This window comes from Xenopus laevis, chromosome 1L (genome assembly GCF_017654675.1).
Source record: "Xenopus laevis strain J_2021 chromosome 1L, Xenopus_laevis_v10.1, whole genome shotgun sequence".
Lineage (NCBI taxonomy): Eukaryota > Metazoa > Chordata > Amphibia > Anura > Pipidae > Xenopus > Xenopus laevis.
In genome coordinates, this window is record NC_054371.1 from 29,169,054 (window position 1) to 29,192,798 (window position 23,745).

The 23,745-nt window shown below is 40.6% G+C and overlaps 1 protein-coding gene across 4 annotated transcripts in view; it reads left to right on the forward strand.

The window, feature by feature from the left end:
- LOC108698041 (cytoplasmic polyadenylation element-binding protein 2) overlaps positions 1–23,745 on the forward strand; it is a 59,592-nt gene that overhangs the window by 21,944 nt on the left and 13,903 nt on the right. For 2 of the 4 annotated variants that reach the window (XM_018228774.2, XM_018228780.2), the window contains exons 3-5: positions 1,724–1,814; positions 6,765–6,815; positions 15,244–15,267. In XM_018228774.2, the coding sequence (XP_018084263.1) occupies positions 1,724–1,814; positions 6,765–6,815; positions 15,244–15,267 (166 nt within the window). The remainder of the gene's footprint in view (positions 1–1,723; positions 1,815–6,764; positions 6,816–15,243; positions 15,268–23,745) is intronic. The other 2 variants (XM_018228787.2, XM_018228790.2) reach the window with 1 other exon arrangement.

Consider the following 23,745-nt stretch of genomic DNA (forward strand, 5'->3'; position numbering starts at 1 on the left):
AGATGGTTGCTGGGGTTGTTCCATAGGATGGCAGCAGGGCTCGGTTGACAAAGTGTTTTTCCTTTTCATATGATTTAACTGAAGTGGGACCATTTAGCAATCCTGTTTTGGTTGGTGTGCAGGCCTGGACTGGCAATTTGTGGCCTCTGGCAAATGCCATACACAGTCACTTAAAGGTCTAGAATGACTAATTCTAAGAAACTTTTCAATTTGTCTTCACTATTTTCTTTTCTTCTGACTCTTTCCAGTTTTCCAATGAGGGTCACTGACCCAATCTAAAAACTGATCTGTAAGGCTACGAATGCATTGTTATTGCTTTTTATTACTCCTATTTCCAGCCAAGCCCGCTCCAATTCATATTCCGGTCTCTTATTCAAATCCATGTATGGTTGCTAGGGTAATTAGGACACTAGCAGATTGCTGAAATTGCAAACTGGAGAGCTGCTGAATAAAAAGCTAAATGACTCAAAAACCACAAATCATAAAAAATGAAAACCAATTGCAATTTGTCTCAGAATATCACTCTCTACAGAATACTAAACGTAAACTTAAAGGTGAACAACACCTTTAAGTGGGCTGGTGTGGGGCTGTTTGTTTGCTTGAAATGCCAGGGCCTATTTTGAATCCCAGTCCAGACCTGTTGGTGACTAGCATATAAGCGGTAGGGTCATTTCTAACCTTAAATAGTCAACCTTAGATCATTCCCATGGCTTCTCAAAAGCTGACGAATAAAATTTGCTCATTTCATTTTAAATAAAGAGTACGGAGGGCCGATAATCCCGATCAATATCCGTGTACTATGGTTATCAGGTGGTTCGGACAGGCTTGATATTTAATCTGTAGATGCACCGCATTGGCCAGGGCATTGTGTATTGGCAAATTGAAAAAGACATGAGCATCTGCAGCTCCCTTTCCCTTCCTGCTCTTTTGTGTATGGCCCCATGTACTGTAGCCATCTTGGCTGACTGGTTGATTGGTCAGATACCATGTGGGCAATGCTCTTTGTATGGCCACCTTATGTCTGGCCATTTAGATAACCCAGTGCAGGGTGTTGCGGAACTGGAAGAATGCACACTGAGATGCCAGACTGCAGGATGGAAGTCTGCTTTATTCCTGGCTGCTCTCTCCACAATGTTCGCGCCTCCCCCTTCACTTCCCCTTTCTGTGTTCATAACTTTTTTCTCATTACTCCACGCAGTGCTTAGCTGCTAATGCATATTAAAATGAACATTTAACATCACAGAAATGGATGTAACAACATTACAGTAGGGTTGCCACCTTTTAGCCTGGTGGAGACCAGACAAGGGGGGCGGGGGTCGTGCTGCTTTTGGTGGCTCACCTTGTCAATCATAGGGAATCCTGCCCGGTTTTCCTAATTTGGAAAACCGGGCAGGCAGTTTTGATCCGGGCAGCCCTTCAAAATACTGGGCTGTTTGGGTCAAAACCGGACAGGTGGCAACCCTTCATTACAGCCATCATCAGGCCATTTTAATATGCTCCTCCAAGCCGAATTCCCTATCTGTATGGTCCCACAGGTTCTGCTTCTGCCGAAATCTATTTTTTATTTTCTATAATAAATATCCTTTTCACATAAAGTAGCGTGTATATCCTGTTTAGGGATTACACAGCCATGAACACCTGCCGTCCACATCACTAACCTAAAAGCGTCAGTGGCGCTTACCTGCAGTGACTAACTGCGCATTGTGTATTGTTTCTCCTTTAGGATCGCAGCCGAATGTATGACAGCTTGAATATGCACTCACTGGAAAATTCCCTCATTGAAATAATGAGAGCCGAACACGATCCCCTCAAGGGTGAGTACATTTATTTAAGTGCCGTGTTTTTGTTGGGTTTGCTAAACCTTCAGTGTTCTCAGAGTGGTGACAGTGTTATTCTAGGACATGTGCCTTACAGAGAAGGAGGGGTGATGTTATACAAAGGCCTTTCATATATATTGTGGGATGTTCCGCGGCTGAAGAGGAGAGTGACAAAAAGGAAAAGCATAAACAAGGACACAAGATATGACATTTAGCCCATGCCAGAAAGGGATTATTGTTTTTATATTTCCCTAAAGGCCCATTAAACGCTGATACTTTCCTGCTGTATTGTGTTCAGCATACAGGGATACTTATGCTCGTGTAGGTTTTGAGAAAAAGATGGTTGTTTGCTGCAGATCGCCTGGATAATGCCATGGCTGTCCATTTTTAGCTGGCTCTACACCTAATGACATCTTGAAACAGACCTTGGTTTGAGAACAATGGCACCTTATTCAGGGCTGAAACTGCAAGGAGAGCCAGTAACTCCTTTATAACTGCTAGGGGAACCATGAAAATAATTATTGATACGCCTCTGTATGCTTCCATTAGACAGCAACCCTTTCAATCCTTTCTGAACAAGGGAGCTCAGTGCAGTAAATTCCGAAATTAATCTCAAGCACATCCTAAACAGAGGCCAACCCTTACTAAGAAGGAGCTGGTGCAGGGTATAATGTTGAAAATCTCAGATAAAGGCATAAAATATTTCTAGGAGTAACTGATTAGTCAAACAACATGTGATACAGCAGTAACCCATGGCTTCTAGGCTGGCCATTTTGTGATGGGGGTTAAGAGCAACATACCATACCTCCCAACTGTCCCGTTTTCTGCCAGACTGTCCCGATTTGTACAGCTCAGCCCTCAACTGAGTGTTTGGCCCCATGCCCTTCCCTTCCCCAGCAAGTTACTGTTGCCCTGATATTGGTAGGGCACCACTTTCTTGACTTTGTCTCCATTACACAAGTCAGTGCTGTTCAGATACCCACCATAAAATGCAAAAATCTCCATATCCGGTTAAACTTTTTGGTTGTTGCATGTGTTTTTTTGTTGGGCTGCCGATGTCTGAATTTGGTCTGTGTCGACACAATGGCAGGGTTGTATGAAGGCTGAATTCCACAGCTTTCCAGTGCCGTGCTAACTCACAGTGCCGCGGGGCAGAATAATGTTTCTAGAGGAACCGGCAACAATAGTGCCCAGTTTATCATGGGGTGACCGGACCGCCGCTGCTATTTGCCATTTACATGGAAATTAAAATCTGCTACAGTGCCTTCTTTCATTTAGGGCTTGGACTGTGACGTGGCTTTTGTGTTTTATTTGTGTAAATGAGATCAATAAGTCATAAGTGTATTCATGAGTGCATTAGCATTATGTGTACAAATGGTGCTTGAGACAATCTTTGCCTGACTCTGACCCAGATGGACATTTTTAAATGTTAACTGGTTAGCTTGGAAACATGAGAAGTTAATTCTTATCTCTACTCTCCCTGTTCTTACTGCTCAACCAAAACACACAGGGTTAACTCTTTATTTGTCCTTGTTCATTTTAAATTGGCACGCCGGTCTAATCTCCGTGTCCAATTGCCTCACAATGTGACCATGTCCCTTTGTCTGTGACTCTGAATTGCTGCCGGTGCTTGAGGCTGACCTTGAAGGACTTTGCTTAACAGCGACTGCTTGTTCTACAAGGAATCGGACTGAGTGGCCTCCATCATCTCTGCAGCCTCCAGCGTCCCCCCTAAGGGCCTTTGTCTTGCTCGCTGCTGCTACTGTTGATGAGTGGTATGGATTCATAAAGCCAGCTAACATTTACATGCCGTTGGTTGGCCGGGTGTGTGTATATATGTACATTTCTTTCTGAGAAAACAAGAAAGCCAGCCTTTGTGTGCAATAATAACTCCCCTCTCACTGCGCTTTTGAAACCATGTAAGAATCAAAACAAGGCAAGACAGTGGCTCTTGTGTGCTCTACTGCAGTGCTGGAAAGGGAGCGAATGGAATGTTGGACACGTGTTTCAGATTTAGACGCTTCCCCTTTCTGCGGTGACTAAGCATCTTGTGTCTTTTGTATGTTTTGGCACACACAGCGAGCTCTTGTGTTTGATACTCAATAGGCATCCTCCCCTTCCGCACCAATGCAACATCACATGTGTAGCCTCAGTTTATTCATACTGTCATATGTGCTCTCTGCATTGGCATGTCAACCCAAAAATAACATTTTGCTCGAGGAAAGAAATTGTCATTTTCAGCATCTTTAGAATATACGTGTTACACAGCTTCAGTGCTTTTAACATTATGGGGCAGATTTATCAAGTGCCGAATTAAAAATTCGCAATTCATATTTGAGTATTTTTATGGTCAAAACTGTCAAATCGGACTAGGGAGTTATTCAAATTAGAGTTTTTCGAAAAATTCTAATTAGATTTTTGACATTTTATACTCTGGCCCTTTAAGAAATCGAATTCGACTATTCGCCACCTAAAACCTGCCGAATTGCTGTTTAAGTCAACGGGAGACATCCAGGGATCAATTTGGAGTTGTTTGCAGCCTTCCTGACAGAGTTTTTAAAATTCTAATCAAATGCGATTCAAATTCGATTTGAGTCTTTGGGTCAATTTAATTCACTTTAAAAAAAAAATTATTTGTTTTTAATTGTATTTCAATTGGTCGAATTTCGAATTTAGTGGAGTTTTTACAAACTTGCATGAATTCGAAATGTGCCTCCCCGTGTTTGTGTATTGGACACTTTCTTAATTTGTATTTTTGTGTTTACGTCCCCTTTGATATTTAAAAAGGATTATTTTTTAAGTTTGGCCAAACCTGTGCAAAAAAGGATAAGTAGGGAGAAACTACAGAAGGAGCAGACCCTACGGTTGTGGAGGGGTCCAGGAGTGTAGTGCAGTAGTAGGAGGGCATAGCAAAGCCCTAATTAAAGGGTAACTGCAATATATCTGGGTAGAACCGGTCACCTTTACAATGTCTGGAGCCCAAACTTGAATTTGTTGTGGGGCCCAGTAACCTCTAGTTAAGCCACATAAGGGTAACACTGTGTAATTGATAAGGTGAAGCTCCATTAGTATCAACACACAAACTACTTTACTGGGCACAGCATTTTTACTCTTGGAACCCCCAGGTTCTTATCTGGACTGTAGTAGTTCCATGATAACACTGCCAGGCAGTTTGTTTGCTTTTGTGTCCTTATATGGGGCCCCGGCAAGGGTTTTCCCAGAGTAACGAACTATAGCTGGATTTTGATTAAAGCTGGTGCCAGACTTGCAGCTTTTCTCACAAAAAGTGGTTTGTTGCCTTTCTGAAGAACCACAGGAGCAGCCAAGGCACTCACCACTCACTCTTGAAATAGTGTCTACAGTGGTGTCATTATCATGGTGTAATAATAAGTGTCTTTGCTGAACCATAACTTTTGCACTAAGCATCACTCTAAGGGCAAGGGCTAGGGTTGCCACCTGGCCGGTATTTTACCGGCCTGGCCGGTAAAAATGATGCTTGATGCCAAAGTTATTAATAGGACAAAATGGCAAGAATATAGGAAGGCCGGTATTTTTTTTCCAGAAAAGGTGGCAACCCTACTGCACACGGGCAGATTGCCTCGCTAGGAAACTTCGGGCGACTCCGGAAATCGAAGTGCCGCGAGTGCATTGTCGCAGGCGATTTTTTCATTTTAGCAGGCGGAAGACAGGGGGAAGGCAGTTCGGGAAGATTGTCCCGAAGAAGAGACAATTAGTCTCCAGGCGACTAAATCTCCCCGAATCTGCCCCTGCCCTTACCCTAGGGCCACACACCACAGATCTTTGCCTGCAGAGAATCTGTGTCGTGTGGCCCTAACCTAAGGCTAATGCCATACAGGGGGCTGATCTCTGCTGCATACAATAAGCTGGCGGTGAATAAGCCCCTACACTAGCAACTTCTTTCTTCTTAGAGACTGATTCTCAGCCAGCTTTTTGTATGCAGGCAGAGATCAGCCCCCCATGTGGCATTAGACTAGGAACACACAACATTGATTCTCCGCAGGCTAACGTCTGTTTTGAGTGGCCCTAGGCTTAGAGTGATGCTTAGTCCAAAAGTAATTTGCATTACTTATTACAATTCGGCTTAATCTCTGGGAAAATTTGAAAGCAGGCATATCCCCACATCATTGCCCTTACTTATCTTTAAGGGATGCTGGGAGTTGTAGTCACTTATCTTAGGATCCGCTGTCTAGTTGTACTTAGGGCAACACAGTGACACTCGGTGCATGCCTGTTTATGTTCCATGTATCAGCATATAATAAATGTATATACTGGTGTGGGACCAGTTATCCACAATGCTCGGGACCTGGAGTTTTCCAGATAATGGATCTTTCTGTAATTTGGAAATTCATACCTAAAGTCTACTGGAAAATCATTTAAACATTAAATAAACCCAGTAGGCTGGCTATGCCACCAATACGAATTAAGTTGTATCTTAGTTTGAATTAAGCACAATGTACAGTTTTATTTATACAGAGCTTTTTGGATAATGGGTTTCCGGATAATGGATCCCATACCTATATATATTTATTAGAATTAAAACAGGCTTGTAGGGTGTGGCACCTGAGGAGCCGATTGAGTGACACTTTTTGTCAGATATTTTTTCCTATATACGGATATTGCACAGTCCCTGAGAAGAAGCCCCAGAAAACGAATAATCAGGGCTGCATATCCCGTTGTGTCGCTGGCAGGCAATAAAGCGGAGCCTGCTGTTTGTGTAGGGAGAGGTGACCCAGCAAGTACACACTGAGAAATCCACAGTGTTCAGCACATTTCTGGGCAGTGAGAGGCAGCAGAGGCTTTATCCGATTGGCTGGGAATCTGAGGCGTCTCTCTCATCAGAAATTTAACCCGTAAAGCTTTGAGAATTTTTTTTTTTTTTTTTTAATTTCTCACCAAGATTATTTTTTTTTTTCTTTCTTACCATAGGTCGCTTGAACTACCCCCATCCTGGGACTGAGAGCCTTCTTATGTTAAATGGTGAGTACATTTCATTTCATTTCTTTGTGAAGCATTGCAGCCTTATACAATCAAAAGCAATGGTACATTTTGTGCATAACCCCTCCTTTGACTTTAACACTAATCTCATGCACCCGGTCTGTGAACTCAGGTTATTAATCATGTGTCAGGTTATTAATCATGTCTGGGAAAATATATATATCATTTTTTTTTTTCTAGCAGTATCCTAAGGGTAAGGGCACAGCTGGAGAGATTTAGTTGCCCGGCGACTAATCGCCTCGTCCTTGGGGCGACTAATTTCCCCGAACTGCTTCCGCCTGCGCCGCGAGTGCTACGCCGCATGCGTTTTTTTATTGAAGCAGGTGGAAGACACAGGGAAGCAGTTTGGGGAAATAAGTCGCCCCAAAGAAGAGGCAATTAGTCGCCTGGCGACTAGATCTCCCTGAATCTCCAGGTGTGCCGTTATACTTAGGGCAGGAGCACACGGGCAGATTCAGGGAGATTTAGTCGCCTGGCGACTAATCGCCAATCTCCCTGAACTGCCTTCCGCCTGGTAAAATGAAAAATCACCTGCGGCAATGCACTCGCGGTGCTTCAATTTCCGAAGTCGCCCGGAGTTATCTTGTGAGGCCCCGCGAGTGCCATTTCGCTGTCGTTTTCTCATTATAGCAGGAAGATTGTGGTCCTAAGAAAAGTCGATTAGACGCCAGGCGACTAAATCTCCCCGAATCTGCCCGTGTGCCCCTGTCCTAAGGCTTTTGTGTATTGTATTATCTATTTGTTAATGGCTAATGATGCTCAGGCATGACTACTATTCTTATCTTGTGGGCTGACATGCCATTAATTTATATCCTCTACATCAAGATATGTTATCATTGGAGCAGAAATCCTGTTTTTATTGCAGTTTGTTTACCATCAGGTGTGTTTTCTGCTGTCTTGTCTGTTATTTAAACAAAGCCCCACACGGGGCATGTATTCCTGTGAAACCTGCCCCCAAAAGCCCTGCCAAATGTAACCAATTGAAATTTTTTAAAAAAAAAAGCTTTGTAGAAATGATGCAAAGTTTGTGACAACACCGACACAGTCAACAGTAAAGGCATTTGGGGCATTTTCTTTCCCTGGTTTAGTTTCCCTATTTATGATCTAAAGATTTTATATGCCTGTAATGTAAGTCAGTTATGTAACACAAGGTCTGTAAACATTGCTCTTGCTTACAAAGTGCCATGTACCTTGTTACAGATTTTATAACCTAGCGGGAGTTAAGGGAGGGATCCTAAAGCTCCCAGAACAATTATCTGCAGTCTTAACATAGCATTGGGTTTATTTGTAAGCAAGAGCTGCATTCCTCTCATAGCTCCATAACCAGGAGGACTGATATTTTTCCCTTTAGTAAATTTACCTTGATCTATTTACTCTGTAATGTGATGCAGAGAACTGTTTTTCTACTGAAAAATACTGCAGTATGGCAGCTCCTGCTCACAAGCTTTAGCTTATACGTTATTGCAACTAAATGGAATATTTTGATGCAGCAGAGGATTCCTATCAAACAGCAGAAATAATGACTAGAATGGTCAGTTTGCAACCAAGTCATTGGATCACATGAGAACCACTTCTAGATCTTTAATGAACTGCCAAGCAAGTGTGACTGGCAGTTGCAGTCAATTTTCATTCCTTAGTGGCTCATTGGGTTTGTAAGGCTGATGCCAATGAAAGAGGATCATTTCAAAAAGTGGGCTAGTTAGGTTTTCAAACAAGTACTCCTCATTTTTGGGGTTAGGTGGCCTTTCTGAGCCAAAATGCACATCAAAAAAATTGAATATTTTAAAAAAAAAAAAATTAAATAAAAGTCATCACAATGAAATATGTTTAAGGTGTTTGGTGGTGGTGGGGAGGGGGGGTTAGGGGGTTTTAAGTTAACTAAGCATGACTTTTTTTTTTTTTTTTTTTTGACAAATCGTTAATTGTGACCTTTTGTAGCAGGGGTTAATAAGCAGGGGCCATCAAAGCAAAGACCTTTGCCCTTTCAGGGGGGATAATGATTTTTTATGGCTATTGATCCAGTGCAGCTCAGTGATTGAATGATAGCACAGCACTTTAGCACAGGGATTTCATCAAGAATGCAGAAGATCTTCCATAAATCTTGTTACTGGCAGAGCTCTACAAATAATCTATAGCCATAGGGAAGTGTAGTGAAATGCCTTATCTATTGATCGGTTATTTCATTTTATATATTGCTCTGCAGAGATCTTGTCAGTGGAAAATTTTGGTCCTCCTCCACCAACACTTCTATCCTTACATGCTCCCTGTCTGTTTCCACTTAATTTCCTGGATGGGAAGATTTCATTTTTATATTCTGGTTACAGAGTAGCAGAAAGCCCTACCAACTGGCCAAAGTTCAGATTATTCATGCATTACACGAACATTGGCACCAGAAAATCATCAGTTCACATGTCCAGAGGCAAATGTTGCAGAGAGGAGGAGGGGGCATTCTGTCTCCATCAGCCACTAAAAAAAAAAAAAGCGAGAAGAGTAGCCTGGTTGCCTTTAATGTCCCAAACAAGTCTTTATTTGTTACATTTAAATTTTACTATGTATATAGTTAGCCCTCTTTACAAATATACCAGCCCAGAGCCCTTACCTGCTGAATGCACCATTATCATCTTCTAGCCAATTCTAGCTTGATCCATGAGCTGTTCAGTAATCTCCAATAAAGTTCTGTACTGAGTAAGCACCCACCCAGCGCAGAACAGGGGATACCTGTAAGAAGATGGTGGAAGTGGCTCACCAAAAAGAAAAAAAAAATGAAACCCCAAGTGATTTTTTTTTCTTCTAGTTTAAGCCTCACACAGCAGAATTAGGTTGTGGTTGCTTTAAGAGGCTCTGTTTATACAAACTCAGGGACTGAACATAATTGGAATCCTTTTCACAGTTTCCAAATATCACTCTTCAACGTCGGAAGGTATTAAAACACACCTAGAACAGAACAGCTCTAAACCATAATTGAGGGCACTGTTAGGTTCAGGCAATTTTCATGCAAATCCCTGTACTGCTGTATTTCATTTAGCTTTGTGCAATAGAACTGCAGGGCTAACTTATTTACTGTGCAAAGGATCGATCCCTTCAATAGATTTTCTTTTGCAACTAAATGCAGATGGGCAAAATTGTAACTGTTTTTTTCTGCACATAGTTATGTTATGTGCACAGGGCCGCCATTAGAAATCACGGGGCCCCGTACAATAAAATGTTCCCTCCCGCCCACTGGGCCCCTCCTGCCCACTCCACACTACAGTTAAAAGACCACATAGACGTCAGTGCTAAAAAGGTAACCCCCCCCCCACACACATGTTAGAAAAAGCTATTGCCCGGGCCCCCCATAAAAATATAATTGGTGATCAGGGCCCCCCTGCAAGTTAAAAAAAAAAAAAATTGGTGATCAGGGCCCCCCTATAAGTTAACAAAAATAATTGGTGAACAGGGCCCCCCCTGCAAGTAAAAACAAATTGATGCCCCCCCCCCCCACAAGTTATAAAAAACCATTGGTGATCAGGGGCCCCCCTGAAAGGAAAAAAAAAAAACTGGCCAGATCCCCCCCCCTTAATTTTTAATTACTTGATTAGCCGGGCCCCCTGCTGTACAGGGATTGGATAAGGGGATCCAATCCCAATGCAGATTTACCGGGACTTATTCTTAAAGGACCGGTGAGGTTACAGGAAATCTTAATAGGATAAAATCTTCCGTGCAGCATGCTGAAAGCAGGGGGGCCCGGCTAATCAAGTAAGTGAAGCATGGTCGGGCCCTCTCTTAGACACAAAATCCTGCCGGCCCGGGACAACTGTCCCCCCCCCCCCCGTGACCCCCTGATGGCAGCCTACAGTAACGGGTATAGTAGGGAGAGATGGTGCCTATAGTAACAGTGGGATAATAGTCTCTGGGAAGGGAGTGTGACTGTGGGATAGCAGGTATAGTAGGGAGAGATGGTGCCTATAGTAACAGTGGGATAATAGTCTCTGGGAAGGGAGTATGACTGTGGGATAGCAGGTATAGTAGGGAGAGATGGTGCCTATAGTAACAGTGGGATAATAGTCTCTGGGAAGGGAGTGTGACTGTGGGATAGCAGGTATAGTAGGGAGAGATGGTGCCTATAGTAACAGTGGGATAATAGTCTCTGGGAAGGGAGTGTGACTGTGGGATAGCAGATATAGTAGGGAGAGATGGTGCCTATAGTAACAGTGGGATAATAGTCTCTGGGAAGGGAGTATGACTGTGGGATAGCAGGTATAGTAGGGAGAGATGGTGCCTATAGTAACAGTGGGATAATAGTCTCTGGGAAGGGAGTGTGACTGTGGGATAGCAGGTATAGTAGGGAGAGATGGTGCCTATAGTAACAATGGGATAATAGTCTCTGGGAAGGGAGTGTGACTGTGGGATAGCAGGTATAGTAGGGAGAGATGGTGCCTATAGTAACAGTGGGATAATAGTCTCTGGGAAGGGAGTATGACTGTGGTATAGCAGGTATAGTAGGGAGAGATGGTGCCTATAGTAAAAGTGGGATAATGGTCTCTGGGAAGGGAGTGTGACTGTGGGATAGCAGGTATGGTAGGGAGAGATGGTGCCTATAGTAACAGTGGGATAATAGTCTCTGGGAAGGGAGTGTGACTGTGGGATAGCAGGTATAGTAGGGAGAGATAATGCCTATAGTAACAGTGGGATAATAGTCTCTGGGAAGGGAGTGTGACTGAAGGATAGCAGGTATAGTAGGGAGAGATGTTGCATGGCTATCTTAACCTCAAGTTATTTTTAAAGTACAATTCCAATCCCCCACTGACTGCCTCTTTGGAAACCAATCTGTAGATCACCTACTAGATATTTATGTACACATGGAGCCACCATTATTCATCCGGTGTAACAGATAATCCACATGGTTTGATATGCCTCAGTTTTCTTGTTGTTTTAACTGCTGCCATCTTAACTTCCTGTCATAATGCTTTGTATTATAAGTCTCTCTCAAATGTCTGATTTCTTTTCTGTGACAGACTTTGCTTGTATCAAGCATTTTTACAGTTGGAAAAAAATCTATGCATTGTTTTCCCAAATGGTAGAATTTTAATGCTATGAGAGAGAGAATAACATGGAAGCTGCAGGGTGTTCCAGCTGAGTGCGCTTCTGTGAATTTTTAGTATGTATAATTGTATAATGGAGAGGGAATAAAAAGCTTGCTGCGTCAGTATATTTTAGGGAGGAGGCAGAGATCACCATCTTATTATAGGCAAGCGTTGGCACGGGACATGTGACTGGACATGTGACTGGTACAGGAAGTCTAAATGATGACAAAACCATCGCCTGACTGAAAAGGCGGCCACAGAATGATGGTTTTGGCTATGTGTTTAGTAGTGTGTGTGTATAGGTGCAGCCTATAGACAAAAAAATACACTCTGTATAAAGCCAAGCTTTGTTGCTCTTTCTAGAATTTCTAGTCTAATAATAACCAATTCAGTAGCTGGTCGGATGCTATAAATTTTGTTTAAGGAGGTGGCAGCTGGTTTCCTTGTCAGGTCGGCAGCAGAGCAGACTCATGAGGCTAATAGACATGACGGGTCACGGAACATCTCTCCCCTTTAGTGTTATTTTTACATCAATATTTCTATTCACAAGCCATTTCTTCTTTTCCACCCACAATTTAGTGCATTACAGGGGCTGTTCACCTGTAAGTTAACTTTTATTATGTTATTGATCAATTCTAAGCAACTTTTTTTATTTCTTGGACAGAAGAACGCAAATAAATAAAAAAAAAAACTATTTCCTGCTTTCAAATGGGGTCACTGACCCCATCTTAACATAAATGCTCTCTGAGGCTGCAAATTTATTGGCATTGACACTTTTTTTATATCTATTTATGCAGGCCCTTTCCTATTCATATTCCAGTCTCTTATTCCAATCAGTGCATGGTTGCTAGGGTAATGATAATGATAGCAACCATATGGCTGAAATTGCGGACTTAAAAATAATAAAATAAGTTAAACACCAATAAAAAAAAAATGAAAACCAATTGTGACTTGTCTCAGGATTAGGTATGCATCGAATCCAGGATTCAGTTCAGGATTCGACTCGGGATTTGGCCAGGATTGGGCCTTTTTAAGCAGGATTCGGCCATAATTTGCATATGTAAATTAGGGGCTGGGAGGGAAATCACGTGACTTTGGTCACAAAACAATGGTTTCCCCTTCCCAAGGGTTTGGTTCAGTATTCGGCCGAATCTTTCGCAAAGGATTTGGGGGTTCGGCCGAATCCAAAAAAGTGGATTCCGTGCATCCCTACTCAGGATATCAATCCTTACATCATACCAAAGTTAACTCAAAGGTCAATAACCCCTTTAAAATTACCATTTTTACTCCATTTAAATTTTGAGCAGTTCACATATTGTGTATTTTTATGTAGTTCAAATTAGTTTCGCCAGTTATGAATCACTGATATGAGTTATGTCAAAACTCTTCATTAGAGCAGTGTTTAATCTGTAACATCAAATCCTTTTATACAAGACTCTGAGGTGACTTTTAATATCCTCAGATTTTATTTAACAGGGTTTGGGGGAGGACCTTTTTTTTTTTTTCCAAAAAAAATATAATAGTCCACAAGTTTCAGTGAGTCATGTGACAAGTAACCTCTTTTTAATGGGATTTTCATGGTTCTTGGCTCTGTTATAGGACATTATATCACTGTTAATGTTTTGCTCAGTAGAATATAATCTCACATTTAAGAAATATTGTTGATATTTCTGGATATATATAGATTATATATAGATTAGTATAGGGGAAAAGGTTGCATTGTAGGGCACCTCAGGACCTATGAAGTGTGTTAAGCTTTTACTTCCTCCACCATCTATCCCACTGCTGCCCTTACATACTGTTCGCCCTTTCTCTGAACCAACTACGTGTTGGATTATGGTTGCATAAATGAGTTTTGTGCATTTGCTTTTACAGGCTGTTCAATACAATGCAATTGCTTGTGACTTGGATAGAGATTTGTTTATTGCTTACAAGGGGGCTTTTGTTGAAGCAACACGGAAAGAAGAGAGATGGGGGGAGGAATAATAACGCCTCCATTCTGGTTTTGTGCCAATCCTTTTCAGTACAGGAAGGTCAAGCATTACAACTCTTATATTGTCTTGGTGAATGTACAAACTGTTCTTTAGAGTGGACATTTATTTTCAATTCAGATTGAGTTTTCTTTTAGAATTCTTTTAGTTTACCATTTGTAGAGGGCCAGGGTTATGTGTCTGTGAGTATACTCTAAACCAGTAATTCGGAGTATGGCCAAATATATTCTGTACTGTAGCAGTGTCAATACTTTACTAATGTGAGGTCCACATTTAGTGATGTTGGCCAATTATGATCTACATCCATAAAAGCATTGTGTTCCATGGAAAATATTACTTAAATATTGATTTATAAGAAAGTGTATATTGCTATATTTACAAAAACAACCAAAACATAATAAATATCTGAATGAAAAACATGAAATAGGAGGGTGATTTAGACAAGCTGTTTGTTGAGTGTCTTGAGATTACTGATCACCAGCTAAAGGTCTACGTGTAGATCCCGATCATACTTTTGGGCACCCCTGCTGTACTGTGTCCCATAGTTGAATTTCATATCTTGTACTGAATGTAATTTCTCCATATGAACAAGTGTTCTTTAAAATCCGTTATCTCCATGGAAATCCCAGCGTTGCTTTATATGTAAACTTAACATTTTGCTGCTTTGGAGTGTTCGATTTATGTCTGTTTTGGCTTACCAGTGTCCCCCAATAAGATGAGACCACTACCTGACAAATTACCGTATGGGAGTTATAACTGCCTATAGAAGGAATAAATCAGCCAGTACAGTAGCAGCTTTATGGGACATAGAAAAACAAATGATGACACAGTCAGATATTTGTATTTAGCAAATAAGAAAGGGCAAATAACAAATGTTTACTGGCCTTTTAACTTTATATCAGATTTCAACATCCATTTATATTTAATTGTTACACTCCGTATATAATCCACAGTAAACACATTCCCCCATATGCAATAAAAGGCACTAAGTTTGCCCAGGAGCAGTAACCCATGCAACCAATAAGATTCTTGCATTTAAACAGATGACTTGTAAATACTATCTGCTAATTGGTTGTTATGGGTTACTGTCCCGTGCAAACGTGGTGCCTTTTATTACATAACCCCATTAATGGGTTTTTTTTAATTGCTATGCATTATTGTTATGAACCGACAAAGGAAGACCTTTCAACCAACCAAATTTCTGCATATTTTTTAATATAAAGCAGATAGAGAGAAATTCAGCTTGTGCTTTTAGCTTTTAATACAAATTGTATGCCCAATGTATTTTTAGATGTGTTTACATAAAGTTAAAGTCTTTTTTTTTCAATTGACAATTTGTCCTTTGTTTACATGCAGCAAGGAGTTATGGGAGAAGACGAGGTAATTCACTTATCTTTTAATAACTAAAATGCAATTAACATTTACTGGGAATCTTCTAATCAATCCTGTCTCCTCTTTTATGATTCGTGCTTAAAAGTCAATGGCTACGAACTTAATGAAATTAAGTTGATTGTGGTGCTGAAATGATGGGTTTTCACAATTTAATCACAATATTAACGCTTGCAGTTGCCTGGATAACACTCATTTTTGTGTATTTTTTATCTTTTAAATCTGTTGTAATACATTCATTGTTTATCTGGTTGTAGAGCTGAAAGTGTCAATAACACTAAAAAGTGTAAGTTGATCTAAGTGAAAAAAGCTGGTGTAACTGGAGCTTTTTTGAGAATGCATGTGGCATTAATCAATAGCGTGCAGGAATTTATTTGCTCTGATCAATGTGCCAATTGTGACAATCCCTGACGCTGGAATAGCATTGAATTCTTTATGGGGTGGAGATACATAAGGCAGGTAGTTAGTAGGCATAGAGCCTAAACAGAAACTGGGAGGTAGTTGTGGTACTGTTAGTTGAGAAATGAAGTGTAATTGTTGCCTGGCCTGTATTTCTAGAAACAAGTGGTTGCCCAGCAATGTTTTAGGAGTTTGCATAGGGTCTAGTAACCTATAGCAACCAATAAGCAAGAAGCATGGTTGGGCACTTCTACATTTTTATAACTTAAGGTTAAAACAGCCCTTTTATTTTGCATGAAGTCTGTGCATGGCTGTTATAGACTGAATGATTGATAAACAATACTATAGACCAGGAAATATTATATAGTTGCTGTCTACAACAAAATCCATTTTAACATAAATCTCTTAACTGTGCTGTTAGTGTTGTTTTTCTAATGTATTTTTAATGTAATTGATCTTTTTTTTTTTTTTTTTTTTTTTATACAGTGCCGGCAAATTACAATTAATTTAGAACAAGGGGATTCTGTCATGATTTTTATGGTCCAGTTTATATTTCTAAATTACACTGTTTACATTGCTAATAATTTACTCTACTATATAAAATTTAATTCAAGTGTATTTTTTAGCTGTAATATTGGTGTGTGTAGGCAACCATCTCAGATAATTTTGCCTGGTCATGTGCTTTCAGAAAAGCCAGTGCTGCACTATGGAACTGCTTTCTGACAGGCTATTGTTTCTCCTATGCAATGTAACTGGAGGAGTCTCAGTGGGACATGGTGCTGTTCTTAGATCTACTGGCTTCCCATTGTTCTGTTGATGGGCTGCTGGGGGAAAGGGAGGGGGTTGATAGCTCTCCAACTTGCAGTAAAGCGTGACTGAATTTTATCAGAGCACAAGTCACATGACTGGGGGCTTCTGGGAAACTGACAATATGTCAGATTTTAAAATGAAATATAAAAAAAAATCAGTTTGCTCTTTTGAAAACAGAACTGCAGAAGTCTGCTAAAGCAGCACTATTAACTGATGCATTTTGGAAAAAAACATGTTTTCCCATGACCGTATTCCTTTAACAATCACGGGTTACATAATAATAGATATCCCTTAATACCAATTGATCATGACGTGACCTAAATGAATTCAGGCGCTAAAAAAACCCAAAATCCTGCATCAAAACAGTGCTGTTTTGTTCATCACTGTATTGGTGACTGGTGACGGCCATCTTGACAGCCTGGGGATGATGGGAGTTGATTGTGTGTGGCAGCTGCGGCGCTGACGTTGCATCTCCTTGCTCTCTTGTGAAACAGGGCTCGTGGCTGTCCAGCTGAACACTGGCATCTCTCAAGGTTACAATCATTCACATTCCTGTGTTGCAAAACATTCGAGATTACACAACGTGCAGTCCCTGGGTCTCTGCAGCTGGGCTCAATGCTATTTAAGGCGCACTATCCAGAAGAGGTGATAGGGGATCTTAATAAGATCATTTCCGCCGTATCTTCTCCATTATCTTTATACCAAGGGCGTCACACCTCTCCTTGGGGGCCTTTATCTCCTACTGCTGCATTTAGTGCAGTCAGTTGATTTTACACACAAAACCGCCCAGAAATATTAGGATCTTACCATACTCTGCTTATACTGCCCCAAGGGGCCACTGTCTTGCAACTAGAGATTCATATTTCTGCTTCTCCCAGCAGGGTTTTTTTTTTTTTTATTTTAGCATATTGTGACTCATAGGAATTTCCCCACAGAGATTAAACGGATCCTCTAAAACCCATTGTATAGAAAGATATTCATATAGTAGGCAAGGCCCAGAGAAGGTAGCTAAGATCATTCTAGTTCTAAACCAGGACTATGAGTTACTTCTCAAGGGAGTTGCTTTTCCATTAGGGAAAGTGTTTTTTTTTTTTTTGTGCAGTAGAAGATGGATAGAACTAGGGGGCACAACAGTCGGTAGGAGAGAAAATGAAAGGGTATGTAAGGACATTTCTTTAGAGTAATGGCCTATATAGATTTACTCCACTGGGGTATTTCCGTTAACTACCTCTTTTATTGCTTGTCATTTACTTAATTGGAAAATGTACATTTTCTGGCCTGTTATGAGTATTCGTATGTATGAAAGGCATCAGGTGTTCCTCCTTTGGTGTGGAAACCAGTGCCATAGATCATACAGACAGGGAGGTAATTAAGTGAAATAACCTCTTTTTTGCAGATTTGGTAGGGAAAAAAATCTGAACATACATGTGCCGATACTGCTTCTCAACATAGCAGCTTGGCCCTTGTATAGAGCCAATGCAGTTGCTTTCCTGACTATTATCTGGTTGCTCAATGCAATATTTATCACTTTGTTTGGAACACTGTCCAATGACTGCAATGGGTAATCCTCTAGGTCTTCTCCTAGTCTGCAAATTATCTGAATATCCCAGTGACCCATCACTTGGCCATATAAGGTGGCTAGCATGTCTAGTCGGTGTATGTATATCAGTAAGGGCACATACAAGGCAACTAAAACTAAAAATGAAGCATTTAATGGGCTGATAGGACTGACCAGCTTATTTTGATCTGCTGTCAGTTTGAGTTTCTGTTCTATGTCCCTATGCTCTCGAGCAGGACAGTGCAAAGGATCTGTGTTGATTTCTAAGGACCCAAGGACCTTTGGATACACCCAGGCAAATAAAAATCCTATAATATTCAGACACTGCACCAGCATCACAAATCCTTTATACTATGTGCTGGTGAGGTCACGTGCTACACACAAACTATTTACATTGTTCTATTTAGCACCCAAACAGATATGGTATAGCATGCCCCTGCCTTCTGCCATGATCAACTCTTATTTATTGTTTATTTACAGTAACACCAACAAATACATTTTTTTTATGGTTATTAAAATATAATTTTCTGTTGCTTTGCATTGGTAAAAGTTATGTTTTGCTTCAGAAAGACTACTATAGTTTATATAAATAGGCGGATGTGTAGCCATGGGGGCAGCGATTCAAGCTTGAAAAAAGGAGAAAAGGCACAGGTTACTTATCAGATAACAGATGAGCTCAGTAATAGAATACAATGGGATTCTACAAAGGGCATCTGTTATCTTCTACGTAACCTGTGCTTTGAATGGCTGCCCCCATGGCAGTAGTATTTCTGAAGCAACACCCGTTTTAACAGCACAGTGCAACACTACTTTATATTTTAATCACATTTACATTTTTTGGTGTTCCTTTAACTTGCGCAAGTGCGACCAAGGAGTGAGCCAGACTCAAATCTTGTTTTTTAGATAATGTGGTAAATTGCATTTGCCTTTTAGTAAATTACAACCAGGAATGTGCTTTTGGAGGAAAAAAAAATATTCATTGGTTGTTGGATCATGCGGAATGTTGTAGTACCTCAGCAGGATGGCTAGAGTTAGAATGGCCGTAATTATTATATATGTTATAATACACAAAAGCCCAGAATAACCTGAAAATATAAAATTAGAAATGTTACTTAGTGAGGTTATCTGTTAAAATGAGTGATAAGTTCTGACACTCGTGTGACAATAAAACTTGTGTATCACAGGAAATCCAGAAACCCATTATCCTGAAAGCTCTGAATTATGGAAAGGCCTTCTCCCATAGACTCCATTATAACCAAATTATCCAAATTTGTAAAAATTATTTCTATTTTCTCTGTAATAATAAAACAGCTTGTACTTGATCAAAACAAAGATATAATGAATTGTTATTAGAAGCAAAACCATTGGGTTTATTTAATGTTTACATGACTTTCTAGTAGACTTGAGGTAGGAAGATCCAATTCTGGATAACAGGCCCCATACTATTTACATTTTTGTTTTGTGCAGCTTTCAGGCAGACATGTAATTGCTTACTATGTGATTTGAATTATCTCTAAAAGACAGAAAGCACTTTCCCAAGGCTGCATAATGGGTGGAGGAATCTGATTAGTTGCCAACACTGGGAGGACGCTCATGCCACAGAGATAAAACCCAAGGAACTTGCATTTTGTATCACTGGGTTCAGTTTTTTATTTATTTTTTAATATTTAATTTTCCCTAACATCCCTAACTAGCACAGGTACCCGAGGGTTAATGTCAACTTCCCTCTAGGAGGCAGGATGACAAAAGAAAACTGTATTCTGCTCCTCCTCTTCCCGACATTCGCCCATCCCTAATCGCTTTTTTTGTCATTCTGCTTCCATTGAGGTAAATCATGCCTTTTATCCCTCTGACTTATTTCCCTTTTTAGGTTGTCACTTTTTTTGGTGTAGGCTAATGCTGATGTCACTGTTTCTGCTGATGTCACAGTGGAGGCACCTGTTGGCATGCTTATTCTCAGCTTGGTGAGAGTACATCCTGGGCAGCTCTGCTAAATTCTAAATTCAGTTTTCCATTTGAGTTTCTATTCTAGTTGTACCTATGCATCTGGTAGCATGAGATCTATATTTAGGAAGTGTGTGTATCTCCTTAAAATAGCCCAGCCGTGGCAGTCTTGTACTTGTCGCTTCATGATCTGGCAGCCCGGTAGTAGCTTCTTACGCTGCACAAAGGAACGCAACTTTACTCACACTTTATTATGGCAGCTATGTTTCCTTTTGGCTATGCGGCTCTTATAAAAGAGGACCTGACTTTATTTTAAGTGCTGCTTTAAAGTTATTAATGGTTTTTCCACCTCTTGTGTAGGACTTCGTATGATGCTAGTTAAGGAGTCGCAGATTGTGTTAGCTGACTAAAACTGGTTTCAAATGGCAAGCCAGCTGCCCTACAAATACATAATAACATAGTAAGTTAGGTTGAAAAAAGACACACGTCCAGCAAGTTCAATTTTAAGGCTATATATAACCTGCCTTACTGCTAGTTGATCCAGAGGAAGGCAAAAACCCCATTTGAAGCTTCTTCAATTTGCCTCAGAGGGGGGAAAAATTTCCTTCCTGACTCCAAACTTACTAGATCTGACTAATCACTGGATCAACTTGTGCTATGAGCTATCTTCCATTACCCTGTATTCCCTCACTTGCTAAACACCATCCAACCCCTTCTTAAAGCTATCTAATGTATCAGCCTGTACCACTGATTCAGGGAGACAATTCCACATCTTCACAGCTCTCACTGTAAAAAAAAAACCCTTTCAAATATTAAGGCTGAACCTCCTTTCTTCTAATCAGAATGGGTGACCTTGTGTCAGCTGGAAAGACCTACTGGTAAATAAAGAGAGATTATTATATGACCCTTATATATTTATACATCGTTGTCATATTGCCCCTTAAGTGCCTCATATAAGGGACACTACACAGTATAGACACTTCCCTGTTCTTTAGTTGGGCCTTATGCCCAAACAATAGAAAAAGCAGGAAAACTTGGTTCCTCTTTCCCATCTGCCAATGCACTGGCCGACATGGTACATCGGCAGTTTTAATTTTTAAACCTGCCGAACTGGTGAACCAACCCGTATTCATGGTATATAAATATCTGTCTGGATCGCCCAGGCAACATAGATGTACTGAGAAAGTTATTGGTGCATTTATGGATGGTTTTTAGACTCCAGGTCTTCAAATTCTGCAGCTGGCCTGCCTTGGTGCACCCAAGGGCAAGTTAACCCCAAAGTAATAAAAGAAAACATACTTCTAAGCAACTTTCCAATATACATTTATAAGCTCTTGAAGTTATTTGTTATTAAATAGAAATTTGCTTAACTCCTGGTTGTTACTTTTTTAAACCATGTTGCAAAAGTCTTGGTTCCCCAGCAAAGTCAGGTCTGTTAATCAGCTGCCTTGTCTTACATTGTATCAATACCAGGGGAATAGAAAGGGACAAACACTGCTTTTAATAGCAATACATACACAAATAACTTAATAACCATAGGAAAAATGTAACAAATGTATATAGCAAAGTTGTTTAGAATTAGGTTTTCTTTTGCTAGGCAAATAATTATTTTTTGGGGGTTGACAATCCCTTTAGGATCCATTGTTTGGGTGCACATTTCTTGTGCTGAATACAGAGTATCGAAACTAATTTGTTTTATCAAAAGGAATGGTAAGGACCATTTTTAAGTCTGGAAAGCAAACTTTCCATCAGTGATTTAAGATATTCGTCCCTTGCCCAAATTGTAAACCATTGCCCTTATGTCTGTTTATGAATTCACCAAGTACTGACTGAACAGAGCTATTCATGTTGCCTAATGGAATGATTCATTAACATTGGATATATTTATTTGGTGTAAAATGACTTTGATTCGTGTATGATAGAGATCAGGCTTTATAGCTAACTTGTCCAGCTTCAAACCATTCGGTGGGACGCTACCCTTTGAATAGATCGCCGCGGGTCACTGTGTACTTCCCACAGGAATCACTTGACATTGGTTCTTGGCTGCTTTTCTTGTTCCCCCACAGGCTGCAGCTATAAATATCAATCTCAAATATACAGCCGACCACACAAACCACAATGTCTCGTGTCTCTACTCCCCGGTGCTGCAGTGTAGCCTGTAGTGTTCCTTCCCAAGCTGTGGGCTTAAATTTAGCAGAACATGTTTTGCAGCATTAAGCATTTGCTCCGGAGCACATTCCTGCTCTCTCGAGCATGTGGCCCAGCTGGTAGCTCTGGCTCTCTGGTCAGCATATGCCTTGAGGGGGCTGCAGCTTTCTGAAACACTAGCCCCCACCTGCCTCTGTGAAATGTAGCCAACAAATGGCCACATAAATACTTGCCCCGGGTCAAACCAGCAACATTTGACAAGCAGTTCTTGGGCACAAGTAGCAGTGTTTCGTTTATCACCTTCTCCTCCGAGGGGCCCCATTCTGCCCCCAGTCAGTATATGAAGATGTTGATGCAAACCTGTGTGAATTTGTACAGCAATTTCAATGGTATTACCCATATAGGATTTTCAGGCATGTGTTTTTTATCTCTAAAGCCAAAGACAGGCCACTGTATCCCCTAAAATATAGTTGGGGTGCTGTGCACTGTGTTGTGATCTTAGCAGTCTGTAGCCCTGAAAAAATTTTAGTTTTGGGGTTTGGTGATTAATAAAAAATACCCTCACAGACTCACCCCTTGCATGCGCCTGTATGTGTTATGGAGGGAACCAGGAGAGAAGGATGCTCACCAATCGAACGCAGAGCTCCAACATTGCGACACTAACCAAAAAAGAAAATAGGCCGCACTCTTTCTCTTACATTTAAAACAGTCTTTTATTCGTTTATTAAAAACGTGTGACTGCTGTGGTCCAAAAAGTCGGACGCATTTCAGATAAAAACCCGTAGTCAAAGGCTATGAACCTTCAGGGTTTTTACACAAAATGCGTCCTGCTTTTTGGACAACATCTAGGTGGGGGCAAATGACCACCCCAAGGAGGTGATTTTGTCCTTTTGTGCTAGGTTTAATTGTATGCAGTATTAGTTGCATTTATCTTTATTTTCAATGTTTCATTAGCTCTGTATGAAAGCCAAACCAAGTCATTTTTTATAATTACTTGGCTCAGCTCTGTCCTTAACCACAGATATATGACCTTCAGTGCACTAAAAGTATCTCCTGATTTAGTTACAGGGGTTTTCAGGGCAATGAAAACTACAGAATATTGTATTTTCTCACTGGTAGTATTTAACCCATTGTGGTTAGAGCAGAAATACCTGTTTGGCATGTATACATGCACAAGATATAACACGTAGGGGCAGATTTATCAAGCGTTTAAGTTACAATTCGAATTATGAGAGTTTTTATTAATGGGCAAAAATGTCAAATTCGACTAGGGAATTGTTAAAAATCGATTCGAGTTTTTTTTTTTTTTAAATCGATTTTGATTTTTGAGATTTATCATACACAGGCCCTTTAAGAACTCAAATTTGACTATTCTCCACCTAAAACCTGCTGAATTGCTGTTTTAGTCGATGGAAGACGTCCTGTGATCAATTTGGAGTTGTTTGCAGCCTTCCTGAAAACTCGAATCGACCGATTTCCGCCGGACGAAAAATGTCGACTCTCCACACGCGGTCCGAAAATTGTATGAATCCTCGATTCGTATGATCAGATCTTTGCGTCTGTTTCCAGCTTATGTTGCATTTTGCAACCTTCTCCGCCCAGTGGTCAGG